At 38.2% G+C, this 22,601-nt stretch overlaps 1 protein-coding gene across 4 annotated transcripts in view; it reads left to right on the top strand.

Annotated features, from left to right (window-relative positions):
• Positions 1 to 22,601, top strand: part of Pcdh19 (protocadherin 19) — a 104,760-nt gene that overhangs the window by 43,102 nt on the left and 39,057 nt on the right. For 2 of the 4 annotated variants that reach the window (XM_036174981.1, XM_036174979.1), the window contains 2 exons: positions 11,441 to 11,499; positions 20,661 to 20,833. In XM_036174981.1, the coding sequence (XP_036030874.1) occupies positions 11,441 to 11,499; positions 20,661 to 20,833 (232 nt within the window). The remainder of the gene's footprint in view (positions 1 to 11,440; positions 11,500 to 20,660; positions 20,834 to 22,601) is intronic. The other 2 variants (XM_036174982.1, XM_036174978.1) reach the window with 1 other exon arrangement.

Raw genomic sequence — 22,601 nt, 5'->3', positions numbered from 1 at the left:
CCCCTGTTTAAATTCTTGTGAAATGTTCAAACATATACCTGTCTCAGAAATGAAACAATCAATCTGGAAAGAGCATACAAAACTTAACATTCCCAATTCAATCCCAGGAAGAGACAGGTGAGAGATATTCCTATTCCAGATGGTGGTTAGTCAGCTGACACCAGTCTGTGAGTGCCTTCTCTGTGCAAGTAACTCTGACAAGCCCCGAAGACATAGTCCTACCCTTGAAAATTATCTTGCCCAGTGTGGGTAGTATGTAAATGAACAACACAAGGTATTGTGTGATCTGAGAGAGGTGAGTATGGTCTATAGGTCACTAAGTGTGTCACATTTCAATACTGGAGAATGCTGAGTCACAAGCTGACAGCTTTCCTCTATATTCTTGCTGCCACTAGAACTTCCTTTGGTGATATAAATGGTCTACAAACAGAATCATAGCCACTAGCTGCATGTGACTATTGAGCTCTTGATACCGGTTACTATGACCAAAGAAAGAAAACATAAACTTAATTGCATTTTTGTTCATTTAAATTCAAATTGCTGCAGGCATCTATGCTATTATATAGTGCAGCTCTGAAGGAGTGGGCTCATAGTTGGTCCTGAGTGGTCTCTGGTGCAGCTGTCCAGTCCTTTAATCCTGGTTTCCTACCCACAGACTATACTAGCCTTGCAATGGCTCATTTCCAGCTGACAGCTCTGAATTATGCATGCTAATGTGCTTTACTTAACCCTGGGATGAGGTTTTTTTTTTAAAGAAAAGATATTCTGTGACAGTTAAATCATAACAAAGGAAGGAAATGGGGCAAAAGAAAACTAGTATATAACAGCTTTTAAAATGTCTCAAAACTTGCCTTTCACATGATTTTTCATAGTGTTAGGTCATTTCTGCTCTCTTTAAACTAGTTCTCATTCTTTCTCTCCCCCCTTCTCTCTCTCTCTCTACACACACACACACACACACACACACACACACACACACACACACCACACCACACCATATACCACAGTCCTCTATGACAAGAGAGATTGAAAGATTGTTCACCGTATTTTTTATCGATAGAAGAAATAGTACAAGAATAAGATAATATATCCCAGCAGGAAAATGTAAAAAAATGTATTCACATTCTCAATGAGAATTTAGTTAGAAGTAGAAATAAATATTCAAGAGAAAACAAGTTTATGAGCTAATAAGAAGACGTGACACATGTCTGTGGAATCACAGCTTTAGAGAGCATTTGCACATGCATTATTCCATTCGACCCTAATAACAACTTTATCAAGCTGGGTGGGACAGGCACTTTCTTTTTCCAGTTTATAGTAGATTTGTAATTTAGGAAACTGAGAATTAGAGAGAGTCCATGATGTTAACAAGCCTAACATCTAGTAAGAACCATCTTTGCCTTTATTTCAAAAGCTTTCTGTTAGTTAAAAAAATGTTCTATGATCTTTTCTAAGCTTAGAACCATCTGTGTAAACTGTCTCCAGGGTGACTTTTGCCTTAAATGTAGCTGGTTATACCAGGGAAAAATAATTTAAACATCTAAACACAACATATACTATTATTTCCCTCATGAAAAAGAAAAAGTGTGTGTGTGTGTGTGTGTGTGTGTGTGTGTGTGTGTGTGTGTGTGTTAAGAAATAACTGCCACATCTATTTGTACTGAGTGAAGCCCAGACCAAATGTCTTTTACTAAGTGGACACAAGATCTGGGCACAGTATAACATACATGTCACCTTAGCACTCGGGAGACAGGGGGAAATGAGTTCAAAGTTGGCTGTGATTACATGAGACCATGCTGCAAATCAACAAAATAGAAATAGACACAAATATCAAGCTATCCAGAATGAGGAGTGGGTGTACTAGTTAAGAATGAGTAAAGCCAAGGAGATCTAAGTCTCCTTGGAAAACAGATCTAGGAAGAGCTGGGGAGGGAGGTGGCTAGACAATGCAGACAAAAGAAAGGAGACATAAGGGACCTGGGCTGATGCGAAGTTCTGACACAGCACAGTTTTATGTTTCTGACAGTGGTTTTTTTTTTTTTTTTTTTTTTTTTTTTTTTGTTTTGTTTTGTTTTTTCTTTTGGCAGTTGAGTTTGGAATGCTTCCTGGTTTTTGCTGCTGGGAATCTGATGATAGAGGGAGAGTGAGGAGGCTCTCTCATTATTTCTTAATCTTCCTTCGGGAGGAAATTGACGTAGTTGTGTTCACTGCCCTTGGACTTGTCATATTTAAGCAGGCTGGGGATATTTTTTTTTCTTCTAAGGAGTGTACTCAGTCAGCCAGTCCTAACTACTTCCATTTCATTGCATTTTCCAGGATTTTAATGAGGTGTGGTCTGGTGGTGTGAGCATGGGACCTGGTGTGAACAGTCTCAAGTTGTAGTTGCAGATGCTCAGCGCCTCTTTCTAGTAGAGGGGGAATCTCTTCACTTCCTATGTCATGCCATTAGTAGAGTTAATAATATTTATTTAGCTCATAATGGTAACAGGAGGATTAGCTAGTTCATGTTAGCAAAAAGACTTTCAGGAAAAGAATGGTAAGTTTTATGCATTGTGTTCATTTTCAAATGCTAATTCTTATTAATAGGAGGCACCTGCTCTATTGCAGTCACTAAGCACCTCACAGAAGGCTTGCTGGCAGAATGAGAAGCAAAATTCTTCAGTCTTGTGCCGTGAACTCTGTAAAAAATGTAGCTACTGTCAGCCCTAGTTTCCAATGTGGGTATGTGTTTTTTGCCTGTCTAAAAATAATTTCTCTCCTTCATGGTTTCTGTAAGGCTTAGTAATTCCCCTCTCTCCAGCAACCCTTTATATTTACCATTACTAGTGCAGAATGACTATTGTGTCTCAGCTGTGGGGGGAAATGATCCCTTTCCATGAGAGCCTGTTAAACCCTCTGGAAATCATCTGATAAAAGGTTCCATATAAATACAAGGTGCTTTAGTAATTGTTGTGCTTTTGGTTCTTTCCATAACTACATTACAGATTGCTAATACTTTGACAATTTCAAGCTGCTGATAAAATTAGCCATTTTGTGAGATGCAATAATGGCCTTCTGCATGCATGGCTGGCAGAACTCCACATCAGATGGTAGCCTTTTGCTGAATCTCTGTCTTCAATTCAACATGTGTCAAATTCTATGTGCCCTCCTCCTTCTCACCCCTCTACCATACAGAAAATGAGAAGGTCTGTTAAATTTGGGAGGACAGGTAGGGGGTTTTTGAGAATGAGTTAACATTTCCACCACAACTTTTGAATGTGCTTATTACTTCTCATTTACAGCTCATAAAGTTTCTCCCCCTAATATCGATTTCCTGCAATGCTTTCTTTCCATGCTGAAAACTGGAGGCTACTGTGGGTTTCATTCAATACCTAATAATTTATATAGAATGACGTGCCTTTTATTTAAACTACAGTCATAATTAGGAGGCTGCCAATGTTAAGCAACCGTGCAGCCCCAATTTTGAGAAATGTTTATTGTGCCTCATTAAATTTGAAATTAGTACTTGAAAATTCAGAAATAATCTATGTATATGCTTGTGGCAGAAAATACATGTGAATGCTCTATGTGTACATGCTTCTCTCCATTCATCCTGGTATGATGAGAGTCTACTTGGTTTTCCATAGCAGTAATTAGAATATCTGCAGCAGAAGAGAGCCGTGGAGGGTCTCATTGACCCCAAACAAGAAAATGATCTATTGTATCTAATTAGAAAATATCAATATTAGAAACTAATGTACTCGCTCTTTCTAAGATGGGAGATTGCTCCATTGTTTTGTGCCAGCATGGTCACATATCACAGACTTGAGCGACAAGCTGGTACAAGGGAAATGAGTTTAGAGTGAGTGCTGTGCCAAAGGCTGATCCTCTTTCACTTTTAAATAAGCTTGTGGAGGCAACTGGGCTTTAAGTGATGTATAATATAAATAATGGGATTGGGGTTGGAACTGAATTTGGGGGTGTTGTTTTGGCTCACAGAGACAGGGCCACCTGCCACTTACCTTCCAAATATTTTGAAAGTCTTTTCAGCTGACAAGGCTCACTCCATAGAAATTGTACTCTGTAGGCAGCCAGGGTTCCATAGTTGCTAAGTAGCAGGGAATTGAGGAGCTGGTAAAGGAGAACTTAATGGAAAAGAATGGACCACCTCAGGTTCTGAGAGTGCTGGGCCTTCTCTGAGCCAGAGGAATTCAGGATCCAATGTAACTCATACTGTGGATCCCTAATTGTCATTGCTGGTGGGAGGTCTTATATGGATTTCGTTTTCTTTGTGGTTTTTGCAGTATTGAGGATCAAATGGATTTATTATAAGCTGTATCCAGTTTTTATCATAGCTTTTGAAATTGAAACTACTGTATAAATTATAGCAAGTTATTTTAGTTTACATTCTCAAGATGGTTGTCATTGCCTTCAAGTGACAATTGAAATGCTTACAGAGTTTCCAAGGAAGGAAGTTACTCATTCCTTGATCCCTTAACACACATGACTGGGTCCTCCATCTGGGTCTGGGGAACCATCTTAGTTAGTGTGCCAAGTGTCAAATTTTTTCCTTTGTCTAACTGATAGACTACACTCTACTCACATCTTCGTTAGAAGCAGCCAAGCAATGTCACTCTGAGTAAAAGCAAGTGTGAAACAGGCAGGTTACTTCACTGATGATGTTATGAGTCTTACATTTGTTTTTCGTTTCAGGATTAGGTAACAGCAGGAACAGTGTTCCTGGTGGTGTTCTTGTCATCCTCGTTGTTAAGGCATGTTCCAGCTGAGTCGGTATTTAAACTGATTGTAGTTCTTATCCTGTGTGTTTGTTTTCTTGGCTTTTAGAGGGATGAAGGGTAACAGTTGGCACCTGCTTGTAAAGGACTTTGATATTTGTAGATGAAAGCATTCTGTGCTAGTACTTGCCTGCAAAATAGCTTTAATGTGTTGTAACTCCATATTTGGGATGGTGCTTCAACTCCAGGACTTTCTCACATGTGGTTGGTTGATAGCTACCTAATCCTTGAGTTGAGTTTTGTTTATGTGGGATGATGTAGTTTGCCTTCCATGACTTCATTTTGTTTACTCTTAAACCTGTGTCTACTCATACTGTGGCCTTATTGATTTTGTACTTTTATGTACAGTAGGCATTAAATGGCTCCAGAGAGCATTCTATAGGCAGATCCTGTATCAGAGTGTATTATGTCTCATCAAAGACTTAGTGATAGTTTCAAGAACCTTATGCAGAAGCCTGTATTTGCTTGTCTGATGGTACTACATTCAACCCAGTCTTTCAGCAGGACTTTTGCATTAGAATTGCACAGATTACTGTAGAAAACTAACATGCTACATGTGAAATAGTCACAGACATTGAGAAAATGTATAATTGCATGTTCAATATGTAATCAGCGTGTGAGACCATGACAAGCATATGAGATGATAAGTAATGGACATACATTAGACTTGAGAGAAGGTAGGAATGAGGAAGGTAGAAATGAGGAAGTGAAGGCCTTTTATTGGATGACTGTTTAACTAAGGGTGGATTTGTTCTGATTTAATGCTAATAATAACAAGGAATCACTGCAGGACTGGAAAACAGAAGTGTTGTGATGACAGTAGTGGGCAAGAATGATTATCCAAACAGCATTTTGCAAAATGGGTTGAAGCATAAAACAACTGGAAATGAAGCAGCAGTGGCAGGTGATGCAGACTGTGGAGATGGTACTAAAAGAATCTAATAGTACTAATCATGATCTGGCCCTAAAATCTTAAAAAATTTATGATTGGTAGGAGAGAGATGTTTCTTACATTTATGATGTGTGTTATGCACACGTAACAACTGCAATGGCCATTTTTTTCTATGTGAGTCACCCACCATGATCAAGTTGTTAAGATGCTATTTAGTTCTATAAAATACTGATGTAATTCCTTAGATTGCATGTACAGTGCTGTGTATACAGTTATAGACATGTATGTGCAGGTAGCTATGTGCCAGTCTCACTGTGTGTATTTTATCAGTCTGATGATCCCTGGAAAGGTCTGTTAGCTTGTGAGCTCCTGGAAGACACGGGCTGTTTCTTACCCTTAGTGTTTGGAAAATAATTATTGAATGGATGAATTAATGAGTTAATTCATAGGAATCACTTTGTTTAGAAGCCTAGACATTTTGAGCTTGGAAGGGAACACTAAGATCGTTTTGGTTATTCTCACTTTGAAGGTGGATAGGTTAAATTCTTTAGGAACATAATGATTGATCCAAGGTCATCTGTGAGTGAATGACAACCATGGGTAGAAATTTAGGTTCCCTCTTGAAAACACACTGTTCTTTATAGTCAAATTGTGTGTGTGTGTGTGTGTGTGTGTGTGTGTGTGTGTGTGTGTGTTTGCCTGCTTGCACACCTGCTTGCAAATACGGGCATTTGTGTGTCAGAACTGGACCTTGGGTATATATAAAACATGAGATTTACTGTGGTTAGTAGTTGTCTTTCCTAGTGATAGGAACTCTGGGATGCTGTCTTTTATTCTGCTTCCAGTAATTCCTATTTTAACTGTTGCTGTGTGGATGAATGAGTCTTTGAATACACGTTCTAGCTGGAGGCATGTTGGCTTTATCGCTATGCAGAACTTACATTTTTTCATTTTTATGTGTTAGGCATAGGAAGCAGGAAAAAGTCATTTTTCAATTCATTAAAAAACATGTAAAAGGACGGTCATTTAAATATCTAAAACAGTATTCAGTTTTGTAAAAGGTTATGGGTCTTTTCATCATTGATCAGTGGACACAATTATCATTATTGGAAGTTAGCTGTTAAGAAAATAGGCAGCAATTTAAAATCATTTTGCTGTGCATCTGATTTGGGGTTTTAGTTTCAAAGTTTGTGTCACTAAGATGACTTAGGAGTTAACCATTTCATAAGAGTGAATTACAGTTGCTATGCTTTTCAGTTTGGTGGGAATTGTAAGGTGCAACATAAAAGACTATTTATTTTTGAAATACAAACCTTTAGGTCTGAAAATCTCTGTTTTAACCCAAGCATCTGAAACCTTTTTATAGCTTGTTGTAGTGGCCTGGGGATTTGTGCCACTGGGCAAAGAGTCTAGTCCTGGATATTTGCATTTATTGGGCTTCTTTCTCCTTAGGGTTTAGGTCTCTTCTAGTGATAAATGTGGTGCTGAGAGAGCCGCAGTCACTCTTCCAGAGACTAGGGCACAACTCAGTGAACTGTAAAAGTAATCCAAAATGACAATTAAAGTAGGGCATTCTCTGCTACCTTGAGGGCCTGACAAAGTGGAAGTATTTGACTTCTGATGTGCCAGACTTATTAACATAGAAACATATCACCCACCCCCAAAGTCTCACTCCAAATTTCCTATATCCAGAAGGATACTGAGGAAGAAGTAGCAAACAAAGAAGGTGCCCAGGCAGGCGAAACACACAGCAATCACAAAACCCAAAACGCTGCACAAAAGTCCATCTATTGAAGGCCATGTAATTTCTATTTTAGAACCTGTACATCTCCATGCTCTCTATTCAGAACTTGTTAGCTCATTTTTTAGACTATGCTCAGACATTTGTTTCCAAGAACATGGCAGAGTAAAAACATCCAAGGAACAATGGCAAATGAGTCCTGAAAAGCAGCAACACTTAGGGTTCCCCTTCAAGTTAAAGCTGTGAGCTACCCAAAATAGTGTTTTGGGGTCTTTGAGGGTAGAGTTTAATCCTGCACATCACGGTATTTTATGTTTAGATGGGTACTCCCAGATAACCAAGAAAAGGTAAAATCATGCTTTTTATACTATGCAGGGGAATTTGGTGATACATTTCAGAAACGAATAGGAAAAGTTAAATTAATAATGTAGTTTCAGTTCTTAAAGGGGAAAATCCCTAACCTCTGGATATCTCAGCTATCCAGAAATATTCATTCTTTAATAGCTGTAGAAAAACCAAGGTTTTACTAACTCAGGACCAAGAAGTCTGCTCTCATTGAATTTCTAAGGGAAAAAGGCTTCTAGTTAGAGAAAGAATTTGTGAGTGTGTTGGGTGATTTTAAAAGTGACATATTTCCCATCAAGACTAGAAATTAAAGTTTGCTTTTGACCCATTTTTAATGTCAAAATTACATTTTCAGAAACAAATGTTGTTCTTGTCTCTTTGCTGTGTTTCTGTGTTAACCTGGCTATCTCATTAGAGATGGGGACATTTCCTAGTGAAATTAATGTGACATTTAGAGAAAAATCTCTCTCTCAAGTATTTCATGTTATTTGCCATTTAGAATACTTAGAGATGGAATTGGAATAATGTCAAGCAAATTTTGATTAAATAAGGCTAACCAGGAGCTAATATATTCACACACAAAAGTAAAACTCTTATTATTTCTTGAAAAGTCTGTTCCTTCTGTGGTTCTTTGTCCAACATTGAGATCACCTTGGCAGATAAACTTACAGTAGTGCTATCATATAATCAATTGGTAGCACAATATGATAACTGGCTTGTATGAACAAACATGGGACATTTTGCCAAAGGCTGTAGCTAGTTCTTTGTTTATGACATTTGAACTTCAATATGGAGATGCATTTGATTCATCAGGGAAACTTTAAAATGAATTCCACAACAATTATCGCAGCATCTTTCATAGATGGTACTTTTGAAAAAAGTTCCTGAGATGATTCTGATATGCACTTAGGGCCAAGAAATACTCATTTAAGATGTGCAAGCTGTTCCAGTTCATTAAGACAAGATGGTTTCTTTCTCAGGGTGCTCTAAGTATCACTCTTTACTCCACCAGATGAGGAAAAATTGATTCTTTTAGTGTACAAGAATTAGATTTGAGTACACATCTGGACCCCGTGTGAGACAGAATGTCTTTTGTACATATATGTGTATGTGTGGCAGGCTTGCATGTGTGTACAGGCCTTATACATTGAGGCATGCTCCTCACTGTACTTGGAACTCAGGGTTTCAACTAGTTAGCATGATCTGGGTATTCTCTGTTTCTGCTTCCCAAAGGATTACAGGTAGGCCGCCAGGCCCACTTGGCTTCTATGTGGTCCCAGGGCATACAGAGTCTAGTCTTCATGCTTGCACAATAAATGCTTTACCTGCTAAGACATCTCCTCAGTCTCAGCTAGAATTTTTGATGCTAATAAATATAGATCCATAATATAATAGGCCTTCATGGCCAGTTAACTCAGTTGTTCTGAATGCAGTACTGAAGCCAGTAGTGGATTCTGTTCTCATGTAAATGATTCTGTTGTGTAAATTGTTCCTGTAATTGCAACCAAGCTACTTCTTTAGGGACTGAAACTGACTGTAAAGGCAAAAGACAACGGATGAGGTGGAATAGCTCCATTCATTCTGAGAAAGTTGGTTCAAGAATCTGTTTTACTAGGATGCAACATGGTCCATCTGCTGCTTTGGATAACGGAACATTCACATTTGGAGTTCAGGATTCACAAGACTGGGAAGTTTACTCCTTAAGTTTAAAGAAGAGGAAAGGTAGAGGAAGACGATCAAGTTCAATGATATTTTTCTACCTTGAATGTCATATCATACCTGCTGCATCTGTCAGTGGTTAGCCAATTTGTGAACCTTGATGAGTGAGGAGAATTCTTAAGATCATTATAACCAAGACTTTTAGAGTTTTCTCTTCTACTAATTCATTGACAGTGAGTGGGATACCTCATGGTGAGATAGATTATTCCCTTAGGAGTCAAAAATAATACAGTCATCAGAGCTAACATTTGCATGGTTAGTACTCTCTGCTCAAACATGTGGCTTGTTTAACTTCTTGTTAAATTGAGTATTGCAATGACTATAATAAAACAACCCACATGTAACACCATTTTGCCCGTTGTGTTGCTAAAATGAATTAAATCGAGTGTTTCTTAGTTAAGTGACTTCTGAATAACTTATTAAAGCAAATGCTGAGGTTATATTTCCAACACAGTCTTCTCCAGCAGTCACTTTTGTCACAATCTCAGCATTCACTTACTAATCAGGGAATTAGAAATGGACTGGCCATTTTTATTTTTATTCATTTGAACTATTTCTTCTGATATCATCAGAAGTTACTTGTGTTTACACTAAAGTTTACACTAAATGTATCTAAACATTTAGACAGAAACAGTGTAAATAGATAGTATACAGTCTGTCTTCAAGTGAGGTCCATGTAGGGAACATGGCCATGTGTGGACACTGGTGGGTTTTTGTTTCCTTCCCGGTTCTCTCTCCTTTGATCCTCCCAACTGTTTAGTGCCAGCTTCCTACCTATTCTCTAGATATCTGGGGCCCTTACCAGGACGGTTGGCTCGTTAGTGTCCATGTGGTAGCTGGATCTGCTAGTACCTGCCTCATTTTCTTCTCTATCAAACTGTGAATCTTTGAATGTAAGGACTGCATCTAACAATCTAGTGCAGTCAGTGTCTGACAGGTAGTCATCCGAAAAGAATCTGCTATTTTGTTCTCTAGACAGCTATTGTATTTCCATTTCCAGGTGCTTCCAGTTGAAGGAATTGCAGAAGGCCTCTAAAGAATGGTGGGAATTGCTGAATGGCAGGATGAGGGACGAGATGTGTTTGGGCATTTGGAGTTCATACAAAGGTTCAACAAGAGCTGTGCTTTTAACATTGGGTGTAAGATCAAGTTTTCTAGGACAGTGACTTTAGTATAGATGTTTCCTTGGTTTCTACCCATTCTAAAGCTCCCCCCCCCCCCAATCTGTCCAGACTCCTGGTGCTCAAAAGCTGGTTTCCCATCTCTTTCATCTTTCAGGTGCCCTGCACTTGCTTTTGTAAAACCCTTGCTCCAACCAGCCACTGTGACCAGATTACAGTAGAGTTTTAATGATAGGAACTGAGACAGGGCTTTGCTTGCAAACTTCATGTTTCACATGAAAGACTTTGGTACCCCCTGTGGACTGCCCTTTACCCTGTTTTGGGCATAGTACTTGCTTGCCTTTGTATCTGGGATAAAATGAAAGCTATCCTGTGTAACTGATGCTGAGCAAATGTCTTAAAACAAAGGGAAGTGCAGCGTTTAAATCCACAGTAGGGGATTACCTTGCCGCATTTCCATATCTTTGGAATAAATATTTTAACATGTTAATTATCTACTTATAATAAAAATACCTTTGAACTTATAGTCAATTTGATGCGCATAAAATGGTCTCCACTGGGGAATGGGAAGCAATTAGTTTCTGTAACGATTGTGAGTCATACTGTCTCTTGTATCTAAGTGGTTACATGGTCAGTAGCCAGCCATATTCTAGAGAATGTTTGTATCAAGTCCACCCTTGTCTGCAGAAATAAAATGCTGCTTTTGGAGGGCCCTTGGGGGCCCCAAAGAAGGCATTCATCAAACTGTTGCCCCATTACTGCTTTGCACAGTAAAACAGTCCTTTTAAGTAGAACATTTGGACTCTTATTATGAATCATCTTTTAATCTTTTTCTTTCTCATTGCAGACTGAAAACTATTCCTTTGACTCTAACTACGTGAATAGCCGTGCCCATTTAATCAAAAGGTATGTTGGTTTGCTTTCACCTTCCTACTGCTTAGCTTGATTTAATATAAAAATACCCAAAACATTAATTTTTAAGAACTCTGCTCCTTTGGATGTTATGATGAATGCCTACGTGCTTATGCTAGGAAGTGTGGGAAATTTAGAGAAAATATAGAAAGTAAGGATCACTGTTAATTCCCTTACACAAAGCGAATCACTGTTGGTATTTTATCATATTTATTTCCATCAAAACATACGCAAAATTGAAAATGAAATTGGGATAACATAAAATATTTATTGGTGATTTTTGAATCAATGTTAGAAAGATCAGAAAAATTACAAAACTTTCAAAATCATACTGATGTCCAAATTTTTGTTGCTATTTAGTTAAATAATAGGAGGCCTCAACTTTTGTTCTCTTGTGGGGCTTGTAGTATGTTCTAAGATTGTTATTATTTTGACAGTTTTTAAAATTTAAAGATATCTAAACGACAGATGAAATATCTTTTATAATACTTTCTAGATGAAAGAGGGAAAGAAAAATTTCCAACTTAATACTTGTCAAGGCATTTTGAAATGTTTTGGTTGAAATCTGAAATTTGTATGATTAATTGGTTATAGCTTAGCTATATTTTGAGTACAAAGCAGAGGTGAATATTGACAAGATTCCACCTGGTATGGTGGGTCCTAAATTATTGCAATTGGGAGGAAGATGAGATTAGGAAACCTTCTATCAAGGCAGAACTAAGCAAAGGAGAGAACTTGTTGTGCAAAAGTAACCCAGAAGTTGACCATTCAGATGATGCCTTTATTGCTGTTTCATGTAAATAGCCCCTTGAGTGGTCCAGTAGTTATTCTGTAGTTAAAATTGAACACTGAGTTTTGTTTGTTAAAATAATAGCAATAAAGCAGAGGAAAAAACAAGGTATAATAGAGCTGTAGTGGGAAAGATCTGAAAATTCTACTATTTTGCTGACTGTAATCCCATATATTTATATCGCTGTAAGAGTGGGATTCCAAGCAAAAAACAAAATCCTTGCTTGTTGTACAAGAAACTTGAATTCACATCTGATTTAATTTATGATGCTGCAGTAACCCCCAAAACTATGGTAGATTTATCTATATTGGCTTAGGATAGCTTGTGACCTTAAATGATGTTCATTAGTCATCGTGAAATGGCTATCCTTATATTACCAGTCATAGTATAACTCAGAAAATTTTGGAGTTGCTGGGAAGAATTCTCTGGACAAAAGGTAAGGAATTGAAAATTATCTAAGAAATTTATTTTAGGAAGAAACAAAAAGCCTCTTTGTATGTACTGATTAGAGGGGCTTTGCAGGAAAATACTGCTTTGTTTTCTGCTACAGGACTGTTATTTTCAAAGCTTCTTTTTGAACTGGTAAAAACAGTGGCTTGCTTGATCCTTGCAGGTCTCTGGAGCTAGCTCATTCTGGGTACCTGGAAATTCTCTGACTAGGTTAAACTGATAGCATGAGACTGATTTTCATAGCCTAGTAGAAGGCTCAGACTCCTGGGGACCCGCACATCTTAGATCAGCTCCAAATATCCAACTTACAAGGCAGACTTATGAGATAAAGTCTTATATTAAAGCATTTAGCTTTGGGGATACATGTATTTCCACAACAGCTTTGAGACTCACTGGAACATCTGATTTTGATTAATCACTTTACTTGTATTTTTTATACACCCATGCGCACAAAAGCTATATCCTGGACTGAATGAGTTCTTGGAGGAAATATCTCCAGATGTGGTCTGAAATCAAAGATAGTAGTTCATTTAGCAGAGACCACCTGATTAAGAGGAAACATCTGAAAGCTAGGGAACACACACAATTTTATCAGTTTCTTTTTATGGAACTGTGACAGTTTTGGGAACCCATGAAGGTCTTAGAGTGTATGGGGCCAGTTGCATTTAGAGAAATGACAATCCCTAAAAAGATACAGGATATTTTGTGTGCTATCTTTTTCAGGAGAATAACCATTACAAGTGTAAAATTGGTAGGAAATGATAGTGGTGACTAATATTAACACTGATCCCAAGGGTTCAAGCCGTGGGAAGTGATCAGCCAAGACGTTTAAGAGATGTGTATGTTTTCCTGAAGACCCAAGTTTGAAAAAAAGCTCCTGGACAGGAAATTCTGATCTTGTCATCAGTCTTAATTTTATTAGCAAATCTCTGAATTTTTGAAATGTCTGGCAAAGTTCAGCCTAACTCTTAGAATTTGTTTACTATACATTTTTTTCTCATCTTATATTTAATCTCTAGCTATCCAAGGACACTTCTTGGAATGCTGTTTTGGGATTTCTTGGCCAGGCTCTTTTTTAAAATTTTCTTTATTAAGATTTTTTTTATTCATTTTACATACCAGCCACAGATACCCCTCTCTTTCCTCCTCCTGCTCCCCTCAAGCCTTCCCCGCCTGTGGGAGAACTGCCCCCACTTTACCCTGGGTACTCTTGAGGAGAGAGAGATAAGAATATATCAGTAGGATGATAGGCCTAGCCAACAAGAAGAAAGACAGAAATACAGGATAGTTTTGGGAGGACCTTGGGTCAATACCCATCGGCCGAGAACTTTATTTAAAAGATATTTTTATAACAATGCCAAGGGGCAAGGCAAAAGACCTCTCCCTTGCTAGATTCAGCCAGCTGCAGACCCTTCCAAACACCTGGTAACCATGCCCGTGGTCAAATTATCCCCTTATGCAACCCTGCTGGGTAAAGCAAGCTCAGATTCTCTGACCTTGAGTAATTTGGGCCTCCACACCTCCCAACCACCCCCTCATTCCCTCCTCCAAAAAGGTAAGGCCTCCCATGGGGAGTCAGCAAAGGCTGGCACATTCAGTTGAAGTAGGTCCAAGCTCCTCCCCCTGCATCAAGGCTGTACAAGGTGTTTCACCATAAGTAGTAAGCTCCAGAAAGCCAGCTCATATACAGGGCTAGATCCTGATCCTACTGCCAGGGGCCCCTTAAGCAGACTGAGTTACATAGTTGTCTCGCTTGTGCAGAGGGCCTAGTCCAGTCCCATGCAGGCTCCATAGCTGTTGATCTAAATTTCATGAGTTCCCACTAGTTTGGTTCCATTGTCTCTTTAGGTTTCCCCATCATGACCTTTTGATGCCCCTTGCTCATATAATCCCTCTTCTTTCTCTTTGACTGGACTCCCGGAGGTTGGCCTGGTGCTTGGCTGTGGAATCTGCATCTGCTTCCATCAGTTACTGGATGAAAGCTCTATGCTGACAGTGTATTCACCAATCTGATTACTGGGGTAGACCAGCTCAGGCACCCTCTCCACTTAGTAGTAGACTTAATAGTAGTCTAAGCTGGCTTCATCCTTGTGGATTCCTGGGAACTTCCCTAGCATCAGGTTTCTTCCTATCCCCATGATGTCTCCCTCTATCAAGATATCTCTTCCATTGCTCTTCCACTGCATCCCTCTTCCAGCTGGACCATCCCATTCCCTTATGTTCTCATTCCCCATTTCCTACCCTCTGTTGCCCCACATCCCCCAGTTTACTCAGGAGATCTCATCTATTTCCCCTCTCCTGGGTGATCCATGTGTCTCTTTTAGGGTCTTCCTTGTTAGCTAGCTTTTCTGGAGCTGTGGGTTGTAGTCTGGTTATCATTTGTTTTACATCTAGTATCCACTTATGAGTGAGTACATACCATGTTTGTCTTTCTGAGTCTGGGTTACTTCACTCAGGATGATATTTTCTAGTTCCATTCATTTGCCTGCAAATTTTATGATGTCATTGCTTTTTTTTTTTTTTTACTGCTGAGTGTATATGGTGTATATGTACCATTTTAAAAATCCATTCTTTGGTTGAGGGGCATCTAGCTTGTTTCCAGGTTCTGGCTAGAAACTGGCATTACAAATAATGCTGCTATGAACATGGCTAAGATCAAAACCACTGATGACAGCTTATGTTGGAGAGGATGTGGAGCAAGGGAAGCACTCCTCCACCGTTGATGGGAGTGAAAACTTGTACAGCCACTTTGGAAATCAGTATGGTGGTTTCTCAGAAAATTGGAAATCAGTCTACCTCAAGACACAATGATACCACTCTTGAGCATATACCCAAGGAATTCTCAATCATACCACAAGGACACTTGGTCAACTATGTTCATAGCAGCATTATTCATAATAGCCAGCATCTTGGCCAGAATCTTACACACAGACACTTTTTTTCTTTCACACTTGTCTACATTTGATAGCTGAGTACTGAGTGTCATCCCTGGTCCTTTTTTGTAGCAGTCAGGATTTCTACATGAAATAATAATTTGGATGGGACAAGATGCATTTCATATTTCTGGTATAAGAACAAAGGAGTTAAAAATACTACTGAAAAGACTCATCAAGAGAAACATGGGAGGAATAATAATTATTTCTGGTCAGTTTAGGGTTATGGTCATGATTAAGTGATTTGATAGGACAGTCAGTACCTTGACATCTATCTTCTATTTTCTCATTTTCTGTATTGGCATCCATGTGGGTAGTATCAATAGAAATCTAAAGGGGAACAAGGTTTCACAGACATTAATCAAAATGGAAAAGCATGAGGAGTCATCTGGAAGGAATAAAGAAGGTCTATGGCATATTCCCCATAATTTTCTGTATGGAGGAATTCCAACATTATATCTCTGAAGTTTAATATTTTTCCATAACATTATATGCAATCTGAAGATATACAGGAGGTGTTTTCTGAGAGAAGCTCATATTATCAAACTAAGTGAGTTGGGAATTTTTCTGAGTGGGATTTCCTTCCCACTATGTTTGTATCCTTGCTATCTTCTCAAAGTAAGGAATGCCAGCAGTGCTACTTTGCCGCAGCTGCACCTTTCTTTCCTCAAGCCTGCTCTCTGTGCTGGTGGCAAATATCTGCTCCTGTAGTGCTATTGGATCCATATCAAGCAGAACATGAGGCTGTAGCCCAAAGAAAATCCAACAGTAACTGAGCAACACATCAGAAGCACTTTAGAAAGGAAAATGAACCCTGGCTTCTAAGCTGCATGGTGGTTTTCTTTACTACCAAAACTGTCCCAGAGTTCTATAGCATCTGGTATGGTGCCATGTATATAGTAAGTATTTGGTATATGTTTTTCAGATAAATAAGAGAAAGGAGTGGAAGGAAACATCATCATTTTCCCATTAAAATAAAACAGCAGTAAAGCTTTCTTTTAAAACAGCAATTTCTAAACAATCCTGTGCATTGGCAAAAGCTGTCTTTAACTCCATCCTTAGAGAAGCTTCCATTTTAACAGGTTCCAAGGTGATTAATGGCAAAGATGGTCCAGAAAACACTCTAGATTACACATTCCTATAGCCAGTTACAATACTCTTTTGACTTTCTCTTCTCCATTGCAAATGGCATTCTCTATGTATGTGGGATCATCTATTGGAGATATGACTGGTATCCTTTCAGGTTCTTCTATCTTTTGCAAAAGTCATATTTTCAAGGGCACATACAGGTTAGTATTAGTGTAATGTTCTTTCATCAAGCATGTAGACTCACTCTTGTGTAAAGAACCCTATTCTAGGTGTTTTAAACTGAACTTGTTCCTCTGCTGGGCACCAGAGCCGTAATAGAAACATTTGCATTTACAATACCATTGGAAACAGGTGCCCCTAATTTATTGTCCCACAAAAGTTGTTTTACAAGTCTCTCATCTCCCAAGAGGTACACAGGTAATAAAGCAAGTGAAATCAGCAATTTTTATGCCTGACATAAATTGTTATTTGTTTTGGGTGAGTAGCCATTTACCAGGCTGTTTTACTGTTTGCAGCATCTTGCTCCCTGGTTCTTAAACTGCCTTACACAAATCCATTCATTAAGCCACTAAATGTCCTTACAAGATCACAGTAAGTGGTACTTAGTTTGTCAGATGGGCAAACTGATCTTTAAATGAGTTAAATGTCCTGAGGTTTGAGAGGGTAGTGGCTCTACCTTTGATTTTTCTTCTCTTGCTCACACCAGCAATTCCTTAGATCCTAGTAGCTAATCATTCACAGTTTTAATATTTTATGTTATTTTTTAAACCTGAAACAAACAAACAACCCCAGAAGCCCTGAGGTAGATTGTAGCATTATGATGCATATAAAATAGATGACCAAATTTTTAAAAAGCAGATCTAAAACCAATTAGGAGAAGCGAGATAGAGATCACCAGCTTCCAGGGAGATAAGATAACTTGGTGCAATTAAACATTATGCTTAGCTTGAAGATTTTGAGAAGCCAAGACAAAATGAAAAGTGCATCAGGTCATATAGTTTTTATCCTTCAATAAAGCAAGGACACATATTTGACAGGAAAGACATTTTTCTGTTCCCAGATTTTAGAAGAAAAAGAATGATGGACAATGGCTGACAGTAGTTTACAGAAGATAGGAACATTCATTAAATAAATATAAAATTTTTATACCAATCTCATAAAATACCATAGCCATACATACTATTTAACTGTGATGTGAATGAGGCATTATAATACAGAATAATGATCATATTAAATAATGTTAATTTCATTGGACACCTATGTCTATCTGGCTCTTCATGCAAAGTATCTCACTGAGTCCTCAAAATGGTCATGTGAGGGAGACTTTATCAAGGCAAGGAAATTGATGATTAGATATGGAGCCCAGAGCCATATAAACAAAGTGGCAGATTGCTGGTTATCACTTGCCTTAATGACTCCAAGTTCAGTGCTTTCTCTTGCACACTATGTTACAAGAATACTGGTGAAAAAATGTAGAACAGTTGTTTTAACTGAGGGTGATTTGGCAGTGTCTCCCTGAAGAAAATTTTCATTATCAAACTTGGTGGGGGTCATCACTAGCATCTAATGGGTAAAGGTCATTAGGCCCATTAAACATCTCATAATGTACAGGATGTACACAACAAAGAATTGTGTGACCTAAAAACTCAATAGTGCCAAGATTAAGAAGCCCTATTATAAGGGATGGCCAATTACATTTGTCTTTAGACTATTTCATTCACCATCATATATCTCAAGCAAATTTTGGCAACTGCTGAAATGCATTTAATTTAGACTTGAGTTCTTTGGCTTAACACGGCAGTTTTTGTGCTGAGGATTTAAAGAACTTTTCATTATGTTTCAGAACTAGATGATATAGGTTAAAAAGCTAATATTTGTTATAAAAATGGAATAGCCTGTAATATCATCTAGGCAGGTCATTTTTTCTCTCTCTTGAGGTATATGAGTGCTTGTAAGCAGGGCCAATTTTTGTTTCTAAAATATAAACTTTGAATCTACTTAAACTTTGGATTAGTATATACAGGAAGCCATAGAGTCTGTGCCATGAAGCTAGAAATAGTGAACCACTTTTAAATCATGAGTTTCCAATTGGTCTTTTTGTCCATGAAAGAACTGTAGGATTTTCTTAAATAGACCTGCGTTCTGATAGCTTAACTGGACTGAGTTATCTCTGTGACATAATTGGCAGAGTTGAATTAACTGGCCTGTTGAGTTATTGGATTTTAGTGACTTTGATGCTAAGATGTATTTTCTGAAATAATTAACTAATAGGACAGTGCTTTGCATAATCAAACTCTGCATTTTGTTAAAATCATGGCTTTCCAGTTACTACCCTCTTGATCTTTTACTTGTTTATTGTGTCAACAAGCATTCAACATCCAGGTTGGTCATGTGTTAATTTTCTGTGTGCTTCATTTAGGACAAATGTGCAGAGTGACAGTGTATCCTTGTGTCCACGGCATAGCTTTTTACCATATGTAGTGAATGTTCTTATGTCTCTGAAAGAGACATCTGTGAATGTTTAAGTTTTAAGACTTTGATTCATGTAGTTGTGGAAATCTTCAGGAATTCTGTGCTCTGTTACCAATAAGCTAGAAGGCCAGAGAAGAAGACAGTATAATTTGAAAGCCTGAGTTAGAGACCCAGTTGTAGAGATTCTAGTTTGAGCCTGAAAACCTGAAAATGAGGGGCACTGAATATGAGAAAATATTGATGTCTCAGTTCAAGCAGAAAGGATATTCAACCTTTTGCCTATTGTTCTTTTCAGGTCTTCAATGGATTGGATGAGTCCCACCAACACTGGGAAAAGATACATGCTTTACTCAGTTCTTCAATCTAAATGCTAATCTCTTCAGCTAACCTGCTCAAAGACACATTCCAAAATAAGGCTTACGTAGCTACCTGGATCACCCTTGGTCCAGTCAAATAGACTCATAAAATTACTCCAAACACGTTCCAAGCACCAACAGTTTCCTCAGCTGCTGCCAGTCCTGCTTTTCTTTGAATTGGTCCCTCAAAACTGACAAGGGAGCCATGGGGCATGGCAGTTTAGGTTTGTAATCCCAGGATGCAGGAGGAAACTGATGAAGTTCAAAGGCCAGTATGGGCTATGTATCAAGTTCCAGGCCAGCCTGGGCCACAGAATGAGAGCCTGTCTTAAAAACAAAACAAGCAATCAAGCAACCAGGAAACTGACCTGGTTTCTCCAACTCTGATCATCCTTTTAATTTTAATTACACTACCTCAATTTCTGCCATTCTTGCTTTTTATAGTTGACGATTAGTAGCTATCTCTAGAGAAGCAATTTACATACTAGTTAAGATTTTAAGCACTGAAACTTGACAAGCTGGGATTGATCTTAGATGTACTACACTTTTTTTTCCAGTGGTGTGACCTTGGGCAAGTTATTTAACTTCTATTTATCTCTGTTTTCTCATCTACAAATAATAATATTATTAACACCTTTTTCTTATACAGCCTGAATGGCTTAAAAGTTAATGTTGACCTCTTAAAACAATAACTCATGAACAGTAATTTCTCAGAAAAAATTGACTATTTCCATTTGACTTTAACTGTATCAGAATAGAAAAACTGCAATGGTGACATTCTTTAGAAGTGGTTTGAGATTTCTATCTTCTTCCACCTCACCTGTAGTGAAGCACTAAAAAGAAGCAAATGAAAGTATTAGCTGGATCAGCATCCAATATTGATAACCTCTCTGTGTTGTTATGTTCCATTATCTTCAAACAGAAATGTCTCTTCTCCATATTTTACTGTTTTGGACTATCTAGCCATTGCTGGCCTCCTGACAGAGCTGACATCATCCTGGCTTGGAAAGATTTTAAAAATCAGATCTATCACAGTTGTAAATTAACGTACTTTCTTCAACCCAGCAGCTCCACCTTCAAGGACCTGGAGGGCAACAGCCTGAAGGATAGTGGACATGAGGAGAGTGACCAGACTGACAGTGAACATGATGTCCAGAGGAGCCTGTACTGCGATACTGCTGTGAACGATGTGCTGAACACCAGCGTGACCTCCATGGGATCTCAGATGCCTGACCATGGTAAGGGATGGACAATGTTAAATCGAAACTGTATGTTCCAAAGAACCCAGAATTTTTCTAGACATATGGCACTACTTTACTGCAGTGCACATTATGGAGGTATTCACTTAGCTCACATGTTAGCAGCATCTAGGGAGTTTTGAGGCATTATAACATCTATCAGGATAAGTCTACCTCCTTATGTAATGTTGGGGCATGGGCATTTTATAAGGTGATTAAGGTGACTGGATTCACATTCTTTTTTTAAAAAAAATAATAACTGCATTGAGCACATAGGAAGTAAGCAGATGCTTTCTCATCAGGAATAAATGGCTTTTATGCCACAGTCCATGTATTCAGCTAATCAATTAAATTGCATAGAACACAGCTCTAATGAGACCAGAGGGGTGGGATTTATTTCTCTACTAGTCTGGCAAACTTTCCCCAGAGACCCTGTTCTTTGCCCATAGATTATGTAGTCTTTCCTGAGGATAGAAATTGCTAGACTTTCCATTTCACCTATAGGACTGCTATTCCAAGGCCATAAAGCTACTGCAGAAATCCATGTCATTGGATATAGGGGAGATAGGCTAAGAGAATATGACAGAGTCAATACAAAGCCTTCTGGTATTATGAAATGAGTGAGTCGCAAAGCACATGTCAGGAGCCACATCATCATGTATGCAGAGAACTTATAAGTATGAATCCAGGCACAAGTACTTTTAGGAAGAGATGCTCTTTAAAACTGTGATAGGCAGAAACCAGAGTATGAAAACACTAGGCAGAGTTCAGCGAAGGCAGATTGTTCATATGGACTTGGGCACAAATGTCATTTTCAATATTTTACTGATGTAAACATAGTATGCAAACAGCCTGTCTTTTCTAATTAAGAAGTATGAATTCAATTTGGTGTTTAGGCTCAGTGAAGCTTCAGAATGCTTGGCTATGTCTTGAGAACAGCTAGCCTCATGCTCAGCTGGAAGCCCCACTGTTAAAAGTCTTAAAGATGAGAAAACAAAATATGGTGATTGCGTGCTGGTCTTCAGCTGTCTCATTTCACTGTAAACATCATTAAACTCTTTTGTTTTGGTTTTCTAAATGAATCCAAAAAATGCATGATTCACAAAACAAAATGTTTTTCATGGAAAAAATTAGCCACTGTAGATTCTATTAAATTGTCAGATCCATTCTCTCCTCAGGAGACTTAAGTGTCAAAGTCTATAATATAGAGAGGTCACTACCAATTGTACCCTGCTTCTTTCCTTAATTGGAGAGTGGTGACATCTGCAGAGATAATATACTTTCTGGGAAACCTCACTATATGACTGAGGATGAAAAATTAAACATTTATATAGCTGAAACAGAGGCAATTTAATTCTCAGAGGATGCAGACAGATATGTATCATTTCCTACTCATGTGTATCTCAAATAAATGCGTTCTTCATTTAGATCAGAAAGGTTTTCTGTTAGATGCTCTCTAAAATGAAATGACTCCAGGAAAGAAAATAGTTGTAATTGATTCTCACTTTATGCCTGGCTAGACCAACATCTGTTTTAATTTTTTGTCACATTTCTGGAGGAAAACAATATCAGTGTGCTGCAGCTAGATGTTCCGAGTGTTTCTTACAAATGGGTTGCATTATGTACTGTGTAGATTGAATAACATCAAGAATATTAGAAAAAAATATGTAACAATATCCGAAGACTCTCTTACATACAAAAATGATGATTTCACACACACTCATGCATGTAGACATATTTTTTCTTGGTATATACCATTTTGACAATA

Source organism: Onychomys torridus, chromosome X (genome assembly GCF_903995425.1).
Source record: "Onychomys torridus chromosome X, mOncTor1.1, whole genome shotgun sequence".
NCBI classification, from domain to species: domain Eukaryota; kingdom Metazoa; phylum Chordata; class Mammalia; order Rodentia; family Cricetidae; genus Onychomys; species Onychomys torridus.
This window is presented reverse-complemented; position numbering and strand designations above follow the sequence as displayed.